The sequence below is a fragment of the Sphaerodactylus townsendi genome, linkage group LG06 (assembly GCF_021028975.2).
Source record: "Sphaerodactylus townsendi isolate TG3544 linkage group LG06, MPM_Stown_v2.3, whole genome shotgun sequence".
Classification (NCBI taxonomy): Eukaryota; Metazoa; Chordata; class Lepidosauria; order Squamata; family Sphaerodactylidae; genus Sphaerodactylus; species Sphaerodactylus townsendi.
Window position 1 is genome coordinate 38,153,840 of NC_059430.1, and position 21,358 is coordinate 38,175,197.

At 44.2% G+C, this 21,358-nt stretch overlaps 1 protein-coding gene across 1 annotated transcript in view; it reads left to right on the top strand.

The window, feature by feature from the left end:
- The window catches only part of SH3BP1 (SH3 domain binding protein 1), a 43,786-nt gene extending 22,782 nt beyond the window's left edge, over window positions 1–21,004 (top strand). Inside the window, exons 10-21 of the mRNA XM_048501530.1 lie at window positions 1,596–1,738; window positions 2,403–2,514; window positions 2,721–2,802; window positions 3,491–3,571; window positions 3,761–3,877; window positions 5,440–5,537; window positions 6,532–6,664; window positions 10,364–10,476; window positions 11,532–11,951; window positions 14,360–14,436; window positions 15,022–15,763; window positions 19,157–21,004. Of these exons, the coding sequence (XP_048357487.1) occupies window positions 1,596–1,738; window positions 2,403–2,514; window positions 2,721–2,802; window positions 3,491–3,571; window positions 3,761–3,877; window positions 5,440–5,537; window positions 6,532–6,664; window positions 10,364–10,476; window positions 11,532–11,951; window positions 14,360–14,436; window positions 15,022–15,763; window positions 19,157–19,482 (2,444 nt within the window). The 3' untranslated portion in view covers window positions 19,483–21,004. The remainder of the gene's footprint in view (window positions 1–1,595; window positions 1,739–2,402; window positions 2,515–2,720; window positions 2,803–3,490; window positions 3,572–3,760; window positions 3,878–5,439; window positions 5,538–6,531; window positions 6,665–10,363; window positions 10,477–11,531; window positions 11,952–14,359; window positions 14,437–15,021; window positions 15,764–19,156) is intronic.
- Window positions 21,005–21,358: the final 354 nt, after the last annotated feature.

Sequence of the window (21,358 nt, forward strand, 5' to 3'; positions counted from 1 at the left end):
TTGTAGGTAGGCAAGGAATCAAGCCAACAGCAACACCAGAGAAGCAGATCTCAATCTGTCTATATCAGACAAGTTAAAGACCAGTTTATATAGTCCCAGTTCTGCTCTGATTGGCTCCTTCAGGCACAAGGTTCTCCTGGCCTGGTCCAGTCAATCTTGTCTCTTTATTTGATAGACTAATCTTGTCTCTCTTTTTTTTGATAGATTGACAAGCTTGGTAGACAAAGGGAATGCTGTGGACATAGCATACCTTGATTTCAGTAAGGCCTTTGACAAGGCCTCCCATGATATTCTTGCAAGCAAACTCGTAAAATGTGGACTAGACAAGGCTACTGATAGATGGATTTGTATTTGGTTGACTGACCGAACCCAAAGGGTGCTCACCAATGGCTCATCTTAATCCTGGGGAGAAGTGACTAGTGGGATGCCACAGGGTTCTCTCCTGAGCCCAGTTCTATTCATATTTTAATCAGTGATTTGGATGATGGAATACAGGGCATGCTAATCAAATTTGCAGGTGACACCAAATTAGGAGGGGTAGCTAATATGCCAGAGGGCGGGGTCAGAATTCAAAATGACCTGCACAGATGAGAGAGCTGGGCCAAAACTAACAGAATGCATTTCAACAGAGATCAATGTAAGATACTCCACTTAGGCAGAAAAAAACGAAATGCACAGTTGACACCTGACTTGACAACAGTACATGTGAAAAGGATCTGGGAGTCTTAGTAGACCCCAAACTGAACATGAATCAGCAGTGTGCTGTGGCAGCCAAGAAAGCCAGTGCAATTCTGGGCTGCATCAATAGGAGTACAGTGTCTAGATCGAGGGAAATAAAGTGTCACTCTATTCTACATCGGTCAGACCTCACCTGGAATATTGTGTCCAGTTCTGTCATTGAAATTCAAGAAGTCATGACCCACCATTTGGGAAACGCTGGTATAGATGTTTTTGTAATCATCATTTTCTATATTTTTAGAAGACACAAGCGCGTGTTGTAGGACCGACTTGTAGGTTGCAAAGTGACAAAGAGGTTCTTGAGTCAGCCTCAAAGCACCAGGCATATGCAATGGGTGTGGGGGAAGGAGAATGGGTTTTCCATACCACTTGCTCCCACCAACAAGCTGCCTGTTGCCTATTTTTAAAGCGCCATCAGCAGCTTTCCTTTGAGTGTACTTTCTGCTGTCCTTTGGAGAGCAATCCTGAGTAGATCTACTCAGTTTCCTACTCAGGTCTTTTCAGTGGAACTTACTCTTAGGCAAGTATTCTTAGGATTGCACCGTCACTCTCTGGGAATAGAAAGAGAAGCTGGGAGTGGGCAGAAATCTGCCGCCTTGATGCCCTCTAATGCTGTGCTTCCCTGCTGATGCTGTCTCTGAGAGGGCGTCATTGCAGCACTGGAAACTTTTGGCTATCTGTCCTGCAAGAAAACCAGACAGACATTCCTTCAATTTAACCTTCAAAATCTGGTGAAATGGTCATCCATTGTGGAAATCTCCCAGCCAATGTATTAAAGACATGAAAAATACAGTCTAGATCATCTGTCCCGTGATCTTTACCCTTTGTCTCCTACAAAATGTTATTCTGTTTTTCAGACTCCCCATTCCTGATGGATACAGCTGTGCTAGGGGTATATGGGATGCCTCTAGAAACTCATCTGAAGAACTCTGGGAGGGAGATTGCACTCCCCATTGAAGCTTGTGTCATGATGCTGTTGACTTCAGGGATACAGGAAGAGGTACCGTGTTTCCCCGAATATAAGACAGTGTCTTATATTAATTTTTGCTCCCAAAGATGCGCTATGTCTTATTTTCAGGGGATGTCTTATTTTTCTGTGTTCTGTTCCATCAGGCATGCTTCCAAACAAAAACTTTGCTACGTCTTACTTTCGGGGGATGCCTTATATTTCGCACTTCAGCAAAACCTCTACTATGTCTTATTTTGGGGGGATGTCTTATATTAGGGGAAGCAGGGTAGCTGCCTCCACTGTCTAGTCTTTCCTTTAATGTAGATCCCAAGTCTCACCATTTCCCCCCTTATCCATAATACTAGATCTGGAGGACCTTCAATTAAAAAAGATGGGTAACAGAGGATATTTCTTCACACAACCTTTAAGTAACTTTTTGGAATTTACTGCCATAATAGTTCTGATGCCTTCCCAAAAGACATTAGGCCTAATGGATAGCTCAATCAACAGCTATTAGCTGTGATACCTAAATAGAACCTCCATGTTCAGAGGCAGTGTATCATTGAATACCAGTTGCTGGGAGAAACTACATAGGGAGACAGCGGCCCTTCTTGTAGGTCTTCCAGGGAATCTGGGTTGTCCACTGTGAATTAGACAGATCATTAGTGTGGTCCAATGTGGTTTGTCTTGCATTTCTCTCATTGCCACTCTCTAGGGGCTCTTCCGATTGGCAGCTGGGGCTTCTGTGCTGAAGAAGCTGAAATATTGTCTTGCCAGTGGCTCAAGTGCTCTGGACGAATTCTATGCAGACCCTCATGCAGTGGCAGGTAGGTACTTAAACATCTAGACATCTCAATACAAAGCAGTCTGTCTTCGTCTTCGTCTTCGTCTTCGTCTCCGTCTCCGTCTCCCTCTCTCTCTCTCTCTCTCTCTCTCTCTCTCTCTCTCTCTCTCTCTCTCTCTCTCTCTCTCTCTCATGATGGCTAGAGAGGTTGCAACATTTCTTAAATGCGATTCTTTGCTTTCATTTTAGGTGCCCTGAAATGTTATCTGCGAGAGCTGCCCCAGCCCTTGATGTCCTTTGAACTCTACGATGATTGGCTCAAAGTTGCCACGTAAGACAGATGTTTTTGGAGGCCTTTTCCAGCAGCTGCTGAGATCCTTTAACTAGAGATGCCAGAGAATGAGCATGGAACGTCTTGCATGCAAAGCATGTGCTCTGACTGAGTATCCTGATGATTTCATTTCAGTGCTAAGTATAGGTTTATTCAACTATCAGATGCCTATACTGTCTGGGCTGCTGGAAACTCAATTTGTAGATGTCATATTGGACAGCATTAAAGAGGGGTATTTGTTCTCATCACAAGCAACACATGAGTGAGTGTTACCCTCCAACCATTTTTTAAAAGAAAAGAATGCAAATTTGTTACATTTTCCAATTAAAGATGCAATTCTTGCAGTCCTTATCCGAGATTGAGAATCTTTAAACAATTAAACTGGCATCCAAATAACTGTCTGTCAGTAACCATGGAGGATTTTTTCCATCACTTGGGATAGTGGATAGTTACCATAATATCACACTGGTTAAAATACAGCCTAAATTAAGGCCTAAATATAATGTGAAGGCACATATTGTACCACTTTTGCTGTAGCATAGTACATCTGGGACCAATCGATGCATGGATTATAGATTTCCTGGGAATGCGATGTATGTGATCCTGAATCTGTGATGGAAAAATGGGGAATGGAAATGCAATGAATTAATAAGATTCTATGATTACTTTGCACATTCCTCTCTTTCAGTGTCAAAGAACCAGAAAGTCGACTGGAGCTGCTCAGGGACTCTTGTAACCATCTCCCCAAAGACAACTACAACAACTTGAGGTAAGGCCCACTGGTCAGCTGAAAATCTCAAGGTTTTAAGCAAAAAATCAGTAGGCCCCATCACAGGTGCCCTGTGCTGGGGGGAAAAAAAGCTTTGTCTTTTAAATTTTGTCTTCCCATGCAACAGATAAAAACACTAAGGCTTCACTGAAAAATCAAGACAATATTTCCTGGTCCTTCTCCCAACAGATATCTGATCCGGTTTTTAGCCAAGCTGGCTGAACATCAGGAAGTGAATAAAATGACTCCAAGCAATATTGCCATTGTCCTAGGGCCCAACTTGTTATGGCCCCAACAAAATGAAGGGTAAGGAATGGCGCTCCCAGGAAACAATTCCTTAGGTGTTGTGAAAATGTTTTGTAAAAAGTAAGCTTTAATTGAAGGGCTCTGTTACCTCCTCGTTTGGCTCCTCCTGAGTGAAGCACTGAGAGGGTGCACACTTTCTGTTTTTATAGGAAACTTTGTGGGAAACAAAATACATCAAAAGGGGGCAATCTTGTTGTAAAACACATCTGTATTCTTCAGAAGTACATAATAAACCAGGAATTCAAAATAATAGATCAAAAGAGGTTAGTTTGCTGATACCATCACAACATCTTAGGATAGATAGAATCTTTAGCCCTTGATGTGGGAGAGGCATCGTTCTGGAAGGGGGATTCCTTTCCTTGCACAATGTTTGCCACCCCTTACTCTGTCCTCTCCCTCACTCCCCTTCCCTTGCATGCCACCCCTCCACCTTCCTCCAGCCCCTCCCTCTCCTTGCATGCCACCTCTCACTCACTCCCCTCCCTTCCTCCCCTTTCCTTGCATGCCACCACTCCCCCTCCCTCCCTTCCCCCTTCCTCCGCTAGGGTGGGTGGACCATGTCCAGGCTCCCTCCCTCCTTGCATGCCATCCCTCCCTCCCTCCCCTCTCCCTTTGCTAGGGTGGGGGGGCATGTCCAGATTCTGGACCCCCTCCTCCCCTTCCTTGCATGCCACCCCTCACTCACTCTCACCCCTCCCCCCTTCCTCTCCATCCCTTGCATGGCACCTCTCCCCCTCTCTCCCCTCCCCCTTCCTCCGCTAGGGTGGGTGGGCCATGTCCAGATGTCAGGCCCCCTCCCTCCCCTCCTTTGCATGCCACCCCTCACTCACTCACTCACTCCCTTCCCTTCCTCCCTTTCCCTTGCATGCCACCCCTCCCCCTCCCTTCCCTCTTCCTCCACTAGGGTGGGTGTGCCATGTCCAGAGGCTGGTCACCTCCCCCTCCCTTGCATGCCACCCCTTCCTCCCCTTCCCTTGCATGGAATGGGGAAAGGGCAAAAAATGGGCTGGGCAAGCCAGGACTGGGGAAAGGGTTAGCAGCTGATGACAGCTGTCAGATTCCTGATGAAGGGTGTGCTTTGCTGATGGGTTCTTCTGTTACCTACATGTCTGGCTCCTTTCAAGAGCTTTTTGGATTTCTGGTATCATCATCTCAACAGGTGGCCTGGCTTAGTGAGATCTTGATCTCCCCAGAAGTAGTCACCATGACCACCTTGTCTTCAATGGAGACAAGGCCCAACCATGACAAGGTGAAGGGATAAATCAGAAGTCAGTAGGCAGGAACAGGGAAAGCGTCAGGCAAACAACAGTCTTGTATAGCTGTAACCCAGTGTCTCTCCTCTTTCACCTCTAGTAAGGTTGTCAAATCCAGACACTAAAAGGGCTCCTTTGGAGCAATGTAAAAGGCTTAATTCCACTTGTATTTGCACTTTTAGTCCACTTGCACATATTTTGTGGAAAACAGTTAGTGAAATTCAGTTTTATGCATTTCTGTGTCAGGAAGGATGGGATATTGGCTTTGTTAGCTGCTTAACATTATCCTTGATGGCTTTTCTTTCCCAGGAACCACGTGCAGCTAGATATAGCCTCTGTATCCTCCATACAAGTTGTGGGAGTTGTGGAACCCCTAATTCAAAATGCTGAGACCCTCTTCCCAGGAGGTAATTAAATATCTATTGACTTGATGGGACTGAGACCAGTTCAGAGACCAGTTCAATAATCAATAACTCATTGTTACTGAGAGTGGGAAAAGCTTCTGCATTCTTATAGAAAACCCTTGGTGTTCATTGAGGGTTAAAAGTACTCTACAGTAGGGGGTTCCATATATTTCTTATCCTCCTTATCAGAGCTACGTCGGAAATAATGGAATCATAGGTATGCTGATCCAAGCATTTTAGAAAACTGGATGAATACAAATTAGCTAGACAAAAGTACATATCTTTGAAAGTTGTATTCTTTGGGTTAAACCAGAATATGATATTTGAACGACAGCCATTCCTTGTTTGTGGAGTAGAACTTAGATCAGAGACAGAACTAACAGGGGTGCAGGAAATAAATGGAATCACAACGTTAGTGATATTTTTATATGCCACTTTACCAAAACTGCTCAAAGCTGTTCACAAGATGCTTCATTAAAATATACACTCCAACTGCAAAGTTAATTGCAGCATTAATATAGGAAGTTATAATCAGCCACGCACTATTATGCTGAATTTTGTTTCAATTTGATTCCTCCCCACATCTCAGCAGTTTTTGTTTCTGTACATCATACACTGTACACTGCACTAATCTTTTAAAAGTTTTCTATAATTGATTCAATAACCTACACAACTTTCTGCAAAGTCCTTTCTTTTTAAAAATGGCTTGCTTTGTTCTTCTTTTCCAAATCATTAGGGGCCACTCTGTTGGTAAGGAATTCCAGAGTGAGGATAGGCCTAAATTTCTGAGGCTTTTGAAACCAATAAAATGCAATTAATTAATTAATTAGATAACTGTATTTGTTTAGAAAATGCCACTTTCCCAAACTTTCAATATATATGGTGCTTTAAATACAAAAGGTAAGAAGGCCATGGGGTGAATGGGAAAACTGAGGTGCTGAACCAGTGGCTCAGGGGGCTTCGGGTTGTCTCATTCATTTTGTTGGTTGTTTTCTAGATATTGACTTCAACATCTCTGGCTTGTTCACTCCTCCTGTACTGGAAATCAAAGATAGTGAAATTCCTTCTGTGGAACAGCCCACATACTGCCTTCATCCTAATGAGCCAGTTTCCTTCTTGCCTGGAGAAAGGTAGACATAGTTACATCGCATATTATGGCTACCTTGTTCTAGTCTTATCTGAAGCAGTGAGTTTTCCCACAGTGTAGAATTAACTTTTGTAAAACATGAACTATCAAAAATGAACTTTGCTTTCCCTTTGACCATTTATTTATTTTAAAATATTTATGATCCAGTTTTCCACAGCAGTTTAAAGAACAACCTGAATTCCTAAAGTGTTCCTTAGATTACATCTACATGGAGACTATTCTCTATGTAGCTCACACTGCTGCTGTGAATGTAGACACATTTGCACAGCGGCAATGAAGCATCCACAAGAAAGGGGTTTTTTTTGCACTTTTCTTATTTCAGCTGTCCGTGGCTGCTATTTCTCTTGCTGCCACTTTGAAAAAAAAACAATAGCTCATATCATTACAGCATTAGAAGGTTGTAATGATCTGTTTGAACAATGTACTCATTCCCAGCTTTCATTTTTTGTTTATAAAATAAATCTTTAGCCCTTTTGGTTGCAGAATTACAGGGGGAAGGATACTGTCTGCAGATTTGCCCTTTTAACTCTGCAACCAAAAAAGTTGGACGCTTTACAAAAAAAATCAAAGATGGAAATTAGGGCATTGCTGCAATAGATTGTACTACTATTATGTAGCTGCTACCAAATTTAAATCCCTCCTGACCCCCTGGAGTGTGTGTTGGAGATGGGATACAGCAGTTGCATGGGCTGAACCAAGGAAAATGGCACCAATATGGATGGGACCTGGAAAAAAAAAGTAACTTGCCTACCCAAATCATCCAAAGGCTCTTGACAGACATCTCTCCCAAAAGTCTGTATCAAACCAAGGTTAAGAAAAATACCGTAGCAGCAGAGCAGGGGAAGACAGGGAAACAAGACAAAAAGCAGTGGTTCTCAAACTGGGGGTCTGGACCCCTTTGGGGGTCGAACGACCCTTTCACAGGGGTCGCCTAAGACTCTCTGCATCAGTGTTCTCCATCTGTAAAATGGATAAATGTTAGGGTTGGGGGTCACCACAACATGAGGAACTGTATTAAAGGGTCGTGGCATTAGGAAGGTTGAAAACCGCTGACAAAAAGAGAACGGTGTGCTGCAGACGCTCCTGAAAGCGGCACTGCAGCAGGGAAACTGAGGCAGAGCAAAACATCTGTGTAAAAATAGCCCTTACAGTGCAATTCCATGAACACGTTCCTTGGCTAAACCCCATTAAATAAAATTGATCGTGCCTCTGATTTGACCAGCTTTGGCTTGTTCCCCAAGTCTCCCTCAGAAAGGTTTCTGCATCATGTGCCTTCAAATCACATCGTATTGCTGGACACTTTTACCTGTTTCTCATTTGCTTTATTATATTAATGTGTAAATTTGAAGTTACTTTTGAGAGTCAGCTTGTCAGACAGTATGACACAAATACTTTTTAAGTGAATACAAGACCTCTTCCGCACATGCAAAATAATTCCCTTTCAATCCACTTTCAATGCACTTTGCAGCTGTGTGGAATAGCAAAATCCACTTTCAAACAATTGTGAAAGTGGATTGAAAGTGCGTTATTCTGCATGTTTGGAAGTGGCCCAAGTAAGCCTTTGGTTTTAAGCAGTTCAGATACGTTTCAAATGCTTTCGAAATTTAAGAAAACCAGTACCACCACTAAAAGATCTAGTGTAGTAACACACAAAACTCAAATATACAAGCCATTTATATTGGATCCTGCCTGGTGGATAAAAAGACTTCAGGAGGTGGGCTTTGGGGGTAAAACAGTAGGGACAGGAAGAACCTAGTGGCTCTGCCTGTACAACCCTAACCCCACCATCCTGCTTTGAATACAGTAGTCACAACATTCCTGTAGATCATTTGAAAGAAAGTGTATTTAAACTAACGATAGCAATGGAGGGTAGAGCTACCCAGCTTGGTAAATTCCTGATGATTTGAAGGTAGTGCTTGAGGAGGACAGAGTTTGTGAGGAAGGGGGCTCAGCAGGGATCTGATGCCATAGTGTTCATCATCCAAAGCTGTAATTTCCTCTAGTGGTACTGATTTCTGTAGTCTGAATTTCAGCTTTAATTCTAGGAAAACTCCAGGTCCTGGGAGTTGGTAATCCTAAATAGAGGGCATGTAGATTTGGTCTTTCAGGAAATTTCTGGACCTGTTTCAGTCTGGCTTCAGGCCAAGATTTGGAACAGAGATTGCTCTGGCTGGCTTGATGGCCCCTATTGAGAACTAGATAGGGAGAATGTGACCTGCTAGTTCTGATGGATTTATCAGTGGCCTTCAATACTATCTATCATAATATTCTACTGAGCCATCTCTCAGCTCTGGAAATAAGGGGCCCCATGTTATGGCGGTTCAATCAAGTCCTAACTGGGGGGTCAGTTGCACAAGGTTGTGTTGGGGAATTCCTGCAGTGCCTCATGGCCTGGGTTGGGCCCCTCCTCCCACTAAGGGGTGCCACAATGGTCATGATCATTCAAAAGTGTGATTCTTTTCCCCAGCTGACATCACTAGCAGGAAGCAGAGGTGGAATGCAGCCTATTCGCACCTATTCGGTAGAACCAGTTACTAAATTTTTCTTAGTTTGGAGAACCGGTTATTAATGATTAACTCCACTAGGGACAAGGGGGTAATCTCTGTCCCTGGGTACAACAAATCTTGTCAAGTGGGGGATGCAGAATCGCCCCCAGGGTCCCTTGCGGCCCCCCTGTCCCCCATGGCACCCCCATGTGTGTATGAACTGTATGAAATAATACAATATATAGTAATTCTATTTTTTTGTTCATTGGTACAAAGGTTGGGAAAGTATTATAGGTAAAGATTTTTCATTTTCTTTTTTCTTTTGAAATTTATATTGGAAAGAGAAGAGTTTTAAACTACTTTTTTAGATTAAGGATTTTGGATCTCTCCCTCTGTTAGTTTTATTTCGTGGAATAGATAAAGTAGTTATAGGAATCTGAAGGGGAAGTAGAAAGGAGGGAGGGAGAAAATATGGGAAGGAGGGAGGCAATATAGGATGTTTTAGTTGGGGGAGTTGAGAGAGATAGACAATTAGATATGTTTGTAACAATTGTAAACAGTTTTTGGTTTCTCTCCTTACTTATGTTATTATTTAAAATCAATCAATATAATTATATAAAAAGAAATATACACTACCTTTCAGTATATTGCTTTTTTAATACTTTAAACAGTCATTATTTGAATCTGGAATCTAGAAGGGGAACTGCACCTGGGGCGCGCATGCCCTGCGTCCTTGCCACAGCCCTGCCCAGGAATGCCACGCCCCCGAAATGCCTGGCCATGCCCCCGTTGTGCCCCACCCAGCCCCATTGGCGCTACACCAATGTTTGAATCCCACCACCATCGGAACCTGTTACTAAAATTTTTGAATCCCACCACTGGCAGGAAGTATAGTTTTCATGACTTGCCATGGCCTATTGTTAGGATGCCTCAGATGTTCTCTTACAATATGAGCCTCCATTTCAGAGTGCTCCTCACTATTCTCTTCTTTACTCCCCTCCTCCATCACTTAAAACACACATCCTCCTCAACTGTTTTCTTTTCAAGCAGCAAACACAAGTGTCATAGTTAGCACACAAGATGTATTCCTTTTGTGTCCCGTCCCCGCCACCATCTGTTCTTTCTCTGAAGACTGACAATTGAGATGTTCGTATTGCACTACAAAGATCTTTAAAGTCTTTTTTTTTAACTGACAGAACAAATCCTGAGGTGGCCACAGGAACGGTTCTCCCAAAGGCGACTCCAACCTCTGCTGAAGCAGCAGTCTCCTTGCCAGCTCCTGCTGATGATGCCTCATTCTCACGCAAATGTAAGTTTTGTCTTGAGTCACATCTGTTCCTTGGAACTTATATAAGCCAAAGGGGCATGGGGCAGGGGTCACTACTAGGGGTATTGGGTGGAGGTAGGTGTGAATTTCCTACATTGTACAAAGGTTCGGACAAGATGACCCTGGAGGTCCCTTCCAACTCTCTGATTTTATGATTATTTAGAAATGCCTCACATCATTTTTTGAAAACAGTCTCAGAAGTGGCATAAGATTCCAAACTAAAAGGAATTCTTGATATCACTTGTAAACACGCACTTAAAAGAGAAAAGTCACACATTACAAAGTCCACTCTGGGTGCTGTCACTCAAATATACTCTGGGAAGTTCCGTGCTTGGAATTTAATTCCCAGGCACAAGTGGGCCTCATGTCATATGCCAGTGGTGGCGAACCTATGGCACTCCAGATGTTCATGGACTCCAATTCCCATCAGCCCCTGCCAGCATGGCCAACTGGACTCCAATTCCCATCAGCCCCTGCCAGCATGGCCAACTGGACTCCAATTCCCATCACTGGAGTCCATGAACTTCTGGAGTGCCATAGGTTCGCCACCACTGTCATATGCAAATAGAAGTGGCTTAAGCCCCTCTCACCCATCCCCCACATGAGAGTTCCTGGAGAGTTCCTGTTACCAAAATGGAACTTTCAGATTACTTATCAACAGAACTTGGATGGACTCACGAGGGACCTGACCACTCCGTAATGTGTGAATTTGTTCTGAAATCACTTGAATATTGTGGAGCACAATACAGTTAAAATATGCTTGTAAATCAACCTTCCTGCACAGCCAGCAGTCAGTTCAAAAGTACGGTACATGTTCCTGTAGAACTACCTTACTTTCACATGTGCACACTGATAGTGATGGAAGGGTTGCAAAGTGCTTTCAGTGACATATTTCAAGTTGGCCTTTAGAATAATAGTTGGGAGAGGAAGAAAGTGGTATGGAACAGGATAGCTATGTAAGGATCAGTTGGGTAGTACACAGTATTTGCAAACAACTTTTTCAAAACTGCATTTGGTTTCATATTTTCACTTTGCAGCAAAAAGGGCGGCCCCACCCCGACCCGCAGTACCTCCACCCCTAGCCCATCCACGGACCCCACCTCCTGTGCAGCGTCAGAGCCAACCTCCTGCCTCAGAGTTGCCTCCCATTCCTAAGGCCCTCCCTCGAAAAACAGCAGGAGCCGTAACACGAGCTCCATCCGTACCACCACCACTTCCGCCACAGCCAACCAGGCGCCAGAGTCGCAATGCTCTATCGTCTCCAAAGCCTCCTTCAGAACCTGTGAGCAATGAGGCAGCAACAATAGCAGCTGAAGAACCTCCTGCTGATGACTGCAGTATAGAAACATTTGATGATCCCATTCCTCTAGCAACAGGGCACAATGAGCCAGCATCCGCTGGAGAAAACAGCTCTCCATCAGCATCTGATCCAATGGTCGAGGCATTGGAGAATGACTGAGTAGCTATACAGGCATTATTACTGCCAGCCAGTTTCTAAGAAAGGAGAAACAGTAGGATTTGGTGCAGTAATGCACATCAAATACAGCTAGCAGGTCCTGGTGGGCAACACATGTGCCACGTTAACTCCTCTTGCTGTTCTGCATTGGAAGCCGCTGTTCATGCCTGCAGTCTCAAAAGCAGTCTCTTCTTCCATGTGCCTCCTTTTCCCGGCTTTCCTGTCCCTGAGTGATGCTTCTCCTTTTAATAATTCCATCTTTATCTCCTCATTGATACTTCCTTCCCCAGTCCCTCCAAAGCTACAAAGCATTCCACAGAATACATTCCACAGAATGAGACGGCAGAATTCTAAAGTGTCTTTTTTGAATGCCTACCAAACCTGCACTTAAATCCCCCAGCATCTAGTAAATTAGGACATCACATTTAGAGTAGTCATGTTTCTGATGTGATATTACTGAATATTCCCAGCACGTAGAAAACAGCCCTCTCTTCCTCCACTGGCAGCTTGCAGTTCAGGTCAGATGTATACTCCTTTAGTCTATGGCCTCATTCTATATAATGTGCAGATGAGCATTTAAGGGCACAACAACACATTTGTGTAACTTCATAAAGCGCAGCCAATCAGGGTACAGTATGAAAAAGAAGAAGAGTGTGGGGCTTCTGATATTTTTCTCAGATCATTTTTTTCTCCCATAAATTTTCCACTGAGCTGTCTACCCATCAGGCAAAAATCTGTTCTCTCTTTCCCCCCCCCCCCTCCCACCCACCAAAGCACAGTAAGATGCTGGGCATGCATTCAAACTTCAAGTTCTGAGTAAGTTAGAGAAAAGAAACAATGAGCATCAATACCTATTTTCTTTCCAGTTGCCCATAATGACATATTAATTCAAATCATCTCAGCAATTATTTTGACTTCTTTTTTTTTAATTATTTTGACTTTTGAAGGCTATGGCATTACAAACTGTTGAGAACAGAACTTTCTTTGACAAACAGCTCTGCAAGTCCAGGATGTGCCAGATCTTTCAACATACTCATAACGGGCAGGAGGAGCAAAGTGTTGTCCAGATGGGAGAGTTTGTGAATAGGTGCACAGAAAAGGTGTGACTTTCTCTATCATAAATACTCCAGGGACAGCAAACACTGCCTTTGGTGGTATTTTCCCTCTTACCAACTCTAAAAGGCACAGTGGTCTTCTAGGGATCTGTACCTGGCAACTTTAAGCATACAGGTTTTTACTGTGGAGAACAAAGACATAGGGCATACACACATACAAGTACATCACTAAACTTAAAGTTGCTTACTGACAGATGAATGTGTGAACTGAACAGCTTTTTTGTCTTTTGTGGGAGAAGGGAATAAAATCTTGTTTGGACCTCACAACCCAACATTCACAAGTAAGAAAATACATGCCAACCAGCCCTATATTAGGTGAAAGATGGATGGTGGATCTTTACTCGGAATGCAAAAATAGAATTCTTGTGTTGTGGATCATTACTCCTACAGGCCAAATCTGACAAACTATTTAGCTATCATTACTTAACCAAGAAGAACTAGGTCATACTTTTGTAAATTCTGAGATCCCTGACCATTCAAAGAAGTATGCCTCCTAGGATTTGGAGGAAGACAAAATGTGTGGCAATTAATTACTAACATTTGCAATGCAGATGCATTAAGAATCTCTTTACATTAGTTTTCTCAGGCTTTCACAGAGGGTGGGAAAACTTATTTTTATAAATAATTGATAAATTATTTTTTAAATGTGGGGTCCTATTTATGACTAATGTGAGGTTTCTTCATTTTAAAGAATGTCTCTCTTTTGCTTGAAGTAAGGATTATTTTCAACAGAACTGTAAACCAATAGAGCCTTGTGACAAATACATTGTGCATAAGCATTCATGAACCCGAGCCTACTTCATTAAATGCAGTTTATAAAATGTTGCTTTTTAGTGTCATGATTTTGCAGCATCTTCTTTTAGCAAAATAAGTTATACAAATAGCCAATGTTTAATATACTTGGTATCTGGTTTCTGTATCATGAGTGAAGCACAAAAACTAACTTTCTGAGCTCTGCAGTGCGAATGTGACTTTGGTCCACCTTGTACAGCCATTGATGTAGTAAGAAGTGCTGTTAGAACTATCAGTGCCTTTCACATGGGCACTGAGAGCAGAAAAATGGCTGGAGGAATTCAAGTGGCACTTGTGGCTCTGATACATACAAGAGTCTCCAGATAAATGACCAGGTGTGGCTGGGTTACTCAGGAGTGGGAAGGTCCCGGTTCAGCACATTCTTTCTTAATACTTGTCCTGTTCCAGCATGGTCCCTTACAGACCCAATCCTGTTAAGTCCCATTGACAGTGCAATGCAAGAATGGATATGAAGGACATAATCCCCATTCGCTGCTTTTAGATACAAACTCTGAGCGGAAGCGCCAGGGAAACCTGTCATCTTCTGCGGTGCTTGCATGTGGTCTTTTCCGTCCGTCCGTAAGAGAACCGGTCACCTATTGGCCAAACCAAACCGCCACTTTACTCATCCTGGACCGGCATAGGCTGCAAAACCAGTCACTCTTCCTTTCCCCCGCCCAAGTTCGATTGTTTGTTTACCACTTCTTAAAAATGCAGTTGCCATATTAGGCCCGCCTCCGTTTTTCTTCCCCATTGGTAGAGGTTCCTGTCACGTCAGCCAATCAGCATCGCTAAGATTCCCGTTAGACCTATGTCATAGGCTACGTTCCTCGTCACTCTTTCATTTTTCTACCTGATAGGTTTAAAACGGTTTGCTTTGCAAGTCGATGTATTTGTCTCTTCCTGCAAAATCAGCTAACATAGTAAAGGAGGGGAAAGGTTTTCCGTCACAGCTGCCCTCCTTCCTCCCCCCGCAACCGTCCCAGATTGGGGCAAATGGGGCTTGTTAGCACAGGCCGCAAAGAAACGCATCCCTTCCTCTTCGCTACGGTGACGGGTCGCCATGGCAACCCAACCCTGCCCTGGATCCTCCTGAGCCGGTCAGAAAAGGCTCCTCCTTCCAGCCCGCCAATCATAGTTCCCGAAACCTAACTACACCCGGAGTCAGGAAAGACGCATGAGCACGTTGCGTCGTCGTGCACCTCGATTGGTCCGCGGTCGCCCCGCCTCTTGCGCTTTTCTGCTGTCTATCACGGGGGCGGCGGTGCTCCGATTGGCCGCGCCGGTCCTGCGGGTGGCGGGGGCGGTGACGGCGGCGGCGGTGGCAGCATGGCGGGCTGCCGGCGGTTGAGCGGCTCGAGCCTGCGCGAGGTGCTGGGGGAGGCGCAGGGGGTGCTCTTCGACTGCGACGGGGTGCTGTGGACCGGGGAGCGCGCGGTCCCCGGAGCGGCCGAGCTGCTGGAGCGCCTGAGCCGTCACGGCAAGGCCGCCCTCTTCGTCTCCAACAACAGCCGCCGCTCCGTGACCGAGCTGGAACGCCGCTTCTCCCGCCTGGGCTTCCGCGGCGTCCGCGGCGAGCAGGTCTTCAGCTCCGCGCTCTGCTCCGCGCTGTTCCTGCGGCAGCGGCTCCTCGGGGACGCCGCCGGGGACTCGCCCGCCGCCGGCCCTGTGTTCGTGCTGGGCGGCGAAGGGCTGCGCGGGGAGCTGCGGGACGCGGGGCTGCGCCTGGTGGGCGACCCGGAGGAGGAGCGGGGCCCGGTGCGCGCCGTCCTCGTCGGCTACGACGACCAGTTCACCTTCGCCAAGCTGTCCGAGGCCTGCGCCTACCTGCGCGACCCGCAGTGCCTGCTCGTGGCCACCGACCCGGACCCCTGGCACCCGCTGAGCGATGGGCAGTGCACGCCGGGTGAGTGAGGCAGGGCAGAGGGAGGCCGATAAGAGCACCTCTGAGCATACGCAGACGGCCTCCCCCTCATTATCGCCCGTCCCAGCTGCTTGGCTTGGGAAGCGAGGCTTTCAGGACAACGAGCGTCAGTCGCTTTTAGGTCTCCAGTAGGACAAGGAGACCAGTAGTTTTGACCAGGCAGACGGTCTGTGCGTTACAGTCGTAAGACCCCATAATTGGAAGCAGTTGTCCAAAAAATCTGGGTGATCGCGATTAGGATTGGTTGGCTGGCTTGTTTGGGGTTTTTTATGGTCTTTTCTTCCAAAAAGAAAAATCTTAATTGTACATGTAAGCTTCTATCGTTCTATGCGTGTCTCCTCTGGAGGAGCTGTGGCTCAGTGGCAGTGATGTAAAAGTTCCAGAAATCTTGAAGCCACAGGGGAAAGGTATTTTTCTATTTGTTTCTATTTTGGGAGGGGGGGGGTTAGAAATTTAACAATGCAACATGCATAATTTATAACTTGGCATATAAAATTACTATTTGCCATGTCTTCATTACTGTAAGAAAAATTGCAAGCATGCCTGATGAAGAGATGTAAATGACTTGCACTCTGTGTTAACCTGTCTAATTTTTGCCTCCTGAATGATAAGAAAACATAACAGTTGAAGACAGAAACATTTTGTAGTAAACAAGAAAGATTGTTGTTTGGACATAAACTCTCCTATGGTCACAGTAGGTAGTACTGCCAGCTTGTTTGAGTGATGTGGAACTATCATCATTAAACATTGCCAGGATTATTCAATTTAAATTAAAAAAATGTTGAAAATGTGTCTACAGTACAAGATTTTTTTCCAGTGCTTCTCAAAATTGCCCAATTTTTCCATTGTGTTCATATTGTGAAAAACCTTCCTTTAAGAAGCATTGGGGACAGCCTTAGCCTCTGTACGCCTTGTGGATCCTCCAGAGTTACTGGTTGGCCCCTGCGTAGGACAGGATGCTGGACTAGATGGACCACTGGCATGGTCCACCAAGGCTCTTCTTTTGTTCTTATTTTTGCTGCTAATCTCAATATTAGACAGAAGTTCAGCAGTTCACCTTCATTTCCCATCTTCAGTTAAAAGAATTAGATGTGAAAGATGTTTTCTTGGAGCTCTCAAGAGCCTCTGCTAGTAAAAGTAGACAATAATGACCTTGGAGCAGTAATGGGACAGGCGGCATCATGTTTAAACCCCCCACCTGTGTTCATCCAGTGCAAATGAGCTTCAGGAACCTGAGAAGTCTCTTGAGATGAGCATTAGTTCAATTCTCATCCCAGAACTAGAGATGGTTTTATCTCTATGAAGAATTTGCGGTACATTTGTTACATTGTCAGTGCTGAAAGATTAAAATTAAAGCCCTTTTCTCGGAATAGTTTATCAGGTTTTTTTAAACAGGTGTGTCCACAATATGGAGTATCTGGAAACTACACAGGCCATGGCATAGTCAATTTACAGCTTCTGATACAGCTCTGAATAAGGGAGTCTGAGATGCTTACTTATTTCATCTGCTGTGGGAATTATGCTAATGATTTGGTATGTTGTGGTGTACTGGTGTATGTATATCCCAAGTGAGAGAAACCATGATTACTTACGGTGTTCAGTAAGCTACTCATGAATCAGTTTCCATTTACCTATTTTCCTTGCATGGAGCTCTGATCCTAATTGTACTGACTAAATTGACAAGCTGGAATGGGTCCAGAGGAGGACAACCAAAATGGTAAAAGTTCTAGAATCCATGCCCTGTGAAGAAAGACTTGCGGAGCTGGGTATGTTTAGTTTGGTGAAGAGAAGGTTAAGAGGTGCTATGATAGCCATGTTTAGATATTTGAAGGGATGCCATGTTGGCAAGGGAGCAAGTTTGTTTTCTGCTGCTCCAGAGACTAGGACCAGAAGTAATGGGTTCAAGGTGACAAAAAAGAGATTCCACCTAAACATCAGGAAAAACTTCCTGACAGTAAGGGCTGTTCGACAGTGGAATGTACTACCTTGGAATGTGGTGGAGTCTCCTCCTTTGGAGGTTTTTAAAGAGAGGCTGAATGGCCATCTGTCAGGAGTGCTTTGATTGTGTATTCCTACATGGCAGGGGGTTGGACTTGATGGCCCTTGGGGGTCTCGTCCAACTCTATGAGTCTATGATTAGGCATGCCATCTCTTTGGTGTTTATAAGTTTGTCTTCTTGTATGGCCAAGGTTCCTTGAACATGGACCCCTGTTACGATCTGTAGGATTGAACTTTTAAAAATCCAGTCTCCTTAGTTCATGGTCCCTGTGGATGCTATGATGCCCACTGACACATTTTAGGGCACCCACCAGTTGTTCTAGGACTTTGCCCAGCAAGGCTTCTGATTTACCGTTGGAAATTTGATTGGCCTTGCACATTTTTTAAAAAAAGTGTTGCTTTGGCTACCTCAGCACAAGAATAATCGCTGTTCCTGAAGTTAAGCTGTGGCAAACATTTTGTTACTGGTTCCACCATTTGCGACAGCCATTTTGTTGCTGTTTCTGCCATGCCGTGTCAGAATTCCAAGTATATCCATGGGCTCAAAATGGTTGCGGACCTCTGCCTTAGCTTATGCTCCAATTTCATGCTGTCTTCATCAGAGTTCTAGTTTCCCATTCCTGAGGCTGATGTGGTTTTTCATGGTTCCTTCCAAAATTTCTGCTTCTGAGTTTAAGAAATCTCCATAGTTTATCAGTTCACCCATACACCCATCTTTACCATATAGCACTTTGTCCAACTGAAAATAAGAGGAGAAGGAAGTGGGTACCATATGGGTTAAAGTGAATTTAGTAGTGCAGAGTTAAACAAAACTCAAGTTTCTAGTCTAGTGGTTCAGTACCTTCTGGAGTGTGAGTTTGTGGAGTAAAAGCTGTGGGGTGTCTCTGACTTCCAAGGCCTAGGCCCAATACGAACAAACCCTGAACTAGCTTCGAATTCCTGCTTTAATCCTTAGATTGATGCTTTATTTTCTTTAAGGTGAGCAATTTGTGTCTAGACTGTTCTACTTCAGACTGCAGAAGGGTGGCAAGTTGCTGAGTGGTTGAATGTTTCTACAGCTGTTTGCATACAGCTCTTTTCTGGAGAGGGTGTTCTTGATCATCTAGTTTTATGTGTAGAAGGAAATAATTCATATGAAGGAGCATTCAGTTACATGAACCCACACCTGCAATCTGAAGTGGTACAGCCCAGACACAGGCAAGTCATCTCAATGAGAAATACGCCTAATTAGTCCCACTCTTCTGTGGTGGTGGTTGCGATTCTTCATTCTTTCTACAAGAATTTCTACTGTTAATTTCATCAGACTGATTCAGGTGGATGGCTGTGTTTTAAGTGTGAAAAGACTGATCTTCACAAGTGTTGTCTCTTCTCTCTCAGGAACTGGAAGTCTCACTGCAGCAGTTGAAACAGCATCTGGGCGCAAGGCAATGGTAGTTGGGAAGCCAAACACATACATGTTCGAGTGCATTGTGGAGCGCTTTGGTGTGGATCCATCTCGCATGCTCATGGTGGGTGACCGGCTGGAGACAGACATCCTATTCGGCAAGAACTGTGGCCTCGATACGGTCTTGACCCTGACGGGTGTTTCACGTCTAGAGGAGGCACAGGCTTACATGGCCAGCGACAGCCCTGCTGCAAAGGACCTGGTGCCTCATTACTATGTGGACAGTATTGCAGACTTGATACCGGGCTTGGATGAGTAAGAGGGAATGTAGGTGGACAGAAGGTCCTAGTCCCTTTCCAGATGTCTGTATGTTTCATTGATTATGGGTTTATCACATTCCAGTGTTTGTTTGGGCAGGAATGGAGAGTTACTTCCTTTTATTCTTGGAGCTCATTCCATATTCATTTTAACCAGAAGTAGGGGAACAAGGAGCTGTATGTGAAACCACAGAGTATTTCCAGGCCAAGACTTTATTTATTTACCTATTTATTTATTTATTTATCCATCCATCCATCCATCCATCCATCCATCCATCCATCCATCCATCCATCCATCCATCCATCCATCCCTTTGCCCTTCTCTTGGCATAGTACAGCTATATTATTTGAATTATTTTTGTTCTTCTTTAGCCACTAGAGGCCTTTGCCATTGTCCTCTGCATTGTTTTGAAGAACCACAGTGTGCTTTTTGTGGTATTTGTTGTTCTGAAGCTTTAATGAGGCAACATTTGTACCAGTGTTGTTTTTACCTTTTTTTTTCAAATCGCTGCAACCGTTACATAGTAGTTTGAGGATCTCTTGTCCCAGAACTCTTAAAACATTAAATAGGGATCATCAAAAGCCATGTCAGAAGTAACATTGCATCGCTAGATATTTGATATTGGAATAATTCCTGTAGGGATTGATTTTATCAGGCTAGAAACAGTTTGCTCAAAATTGAGGCAGGTAGAAGCTGCCTTTCTTGATGAGTCTGAACCATGGTATCGTTTCTTTCCAAGCTGCCCATGTGATCTGTCCTTATGTCACATTATTTCTGTGCACATCCACAGGAATTGCCCTGAACTGTTAGGCTCTGCAAGGCATGCGTTCTCAACTGGCTCAATCAGATATAATTCCCAAGTTGCTGAACTTGGGTTCTGTACAACTCATTAAGCTGTGAATAAAATATGAAGGAATGTTTTTATGTCATGTCATCTTGAGAGGTTTCTTAGGTAACAGAATTTTTATCACTTCTGTTTGATTTTGTATGTTGGGAGAGGACTGCTATTGTAATGAAATAGTGAACTGTCATTGTGCCATGATATTCTGAACTGGTTATCACTGCTTCTCAGTAATCTTCCAGCAATAGTCTCCAAACACTCTTTGACTGCATAGAGGCAGAAATGCATACCGGTTCTCTCCCTACCCACTTTGACTAGGTAGACCAACAAAACACTTCAAAAAAGCATTAAGATCCTGTCTATTCCTGGTGTCCCACCACTCATGGTGAGGATGGTCCATCCTGTCTGTACCCTACTCCAGGATGTTTGGTTGTGGGATAGTGTTGGCATTTCCAGTTCTGTGAGTGTGCCACAGCCTCCAGAAATCAGTCCTTGCTGCTTGTCTTTTTATTGTTTACCATGTATTTATTAAAAGTGTTTGTATAAATTATGCTGATCAGTTGTGCCAAGGTGTGAATGTAGCCTCTGAGCCCACTCACTACTTGTAGCTCGTTGTTGTTGTTGTGATTTTCTGACACTCGTTGTCATTCTGCATATAATAAAGTGCGGGTGTGAGATGGAACTGGGTTTCTCTTTTAACTACTTAACCAGTTGCTGTGCATTTCCTGAAATTAGAAATAACCGTGTATGTGAATAAATAGTGCAGTCATCATCATAACAGATGTGATCCTGTTGAATGATGTCGGAGTAGGTAAAAGCAAGACAACCAAGTAGGCAGTGCTCAACTTGGGACATAGGATCAAATTAGCCAACCCTCCTCTTGAGCAGTTTCGGGGGTCTCTGGTCCCAAAAATACATACAGTGACTCTATTATACACACACACACAGAGTGTGTGGAGTGACTCATCTGATATAATAGCTGAGAAACTGGATTGAAATTAGTATGAAATTCTGATGTGGTGTTATAAAGGTGTAT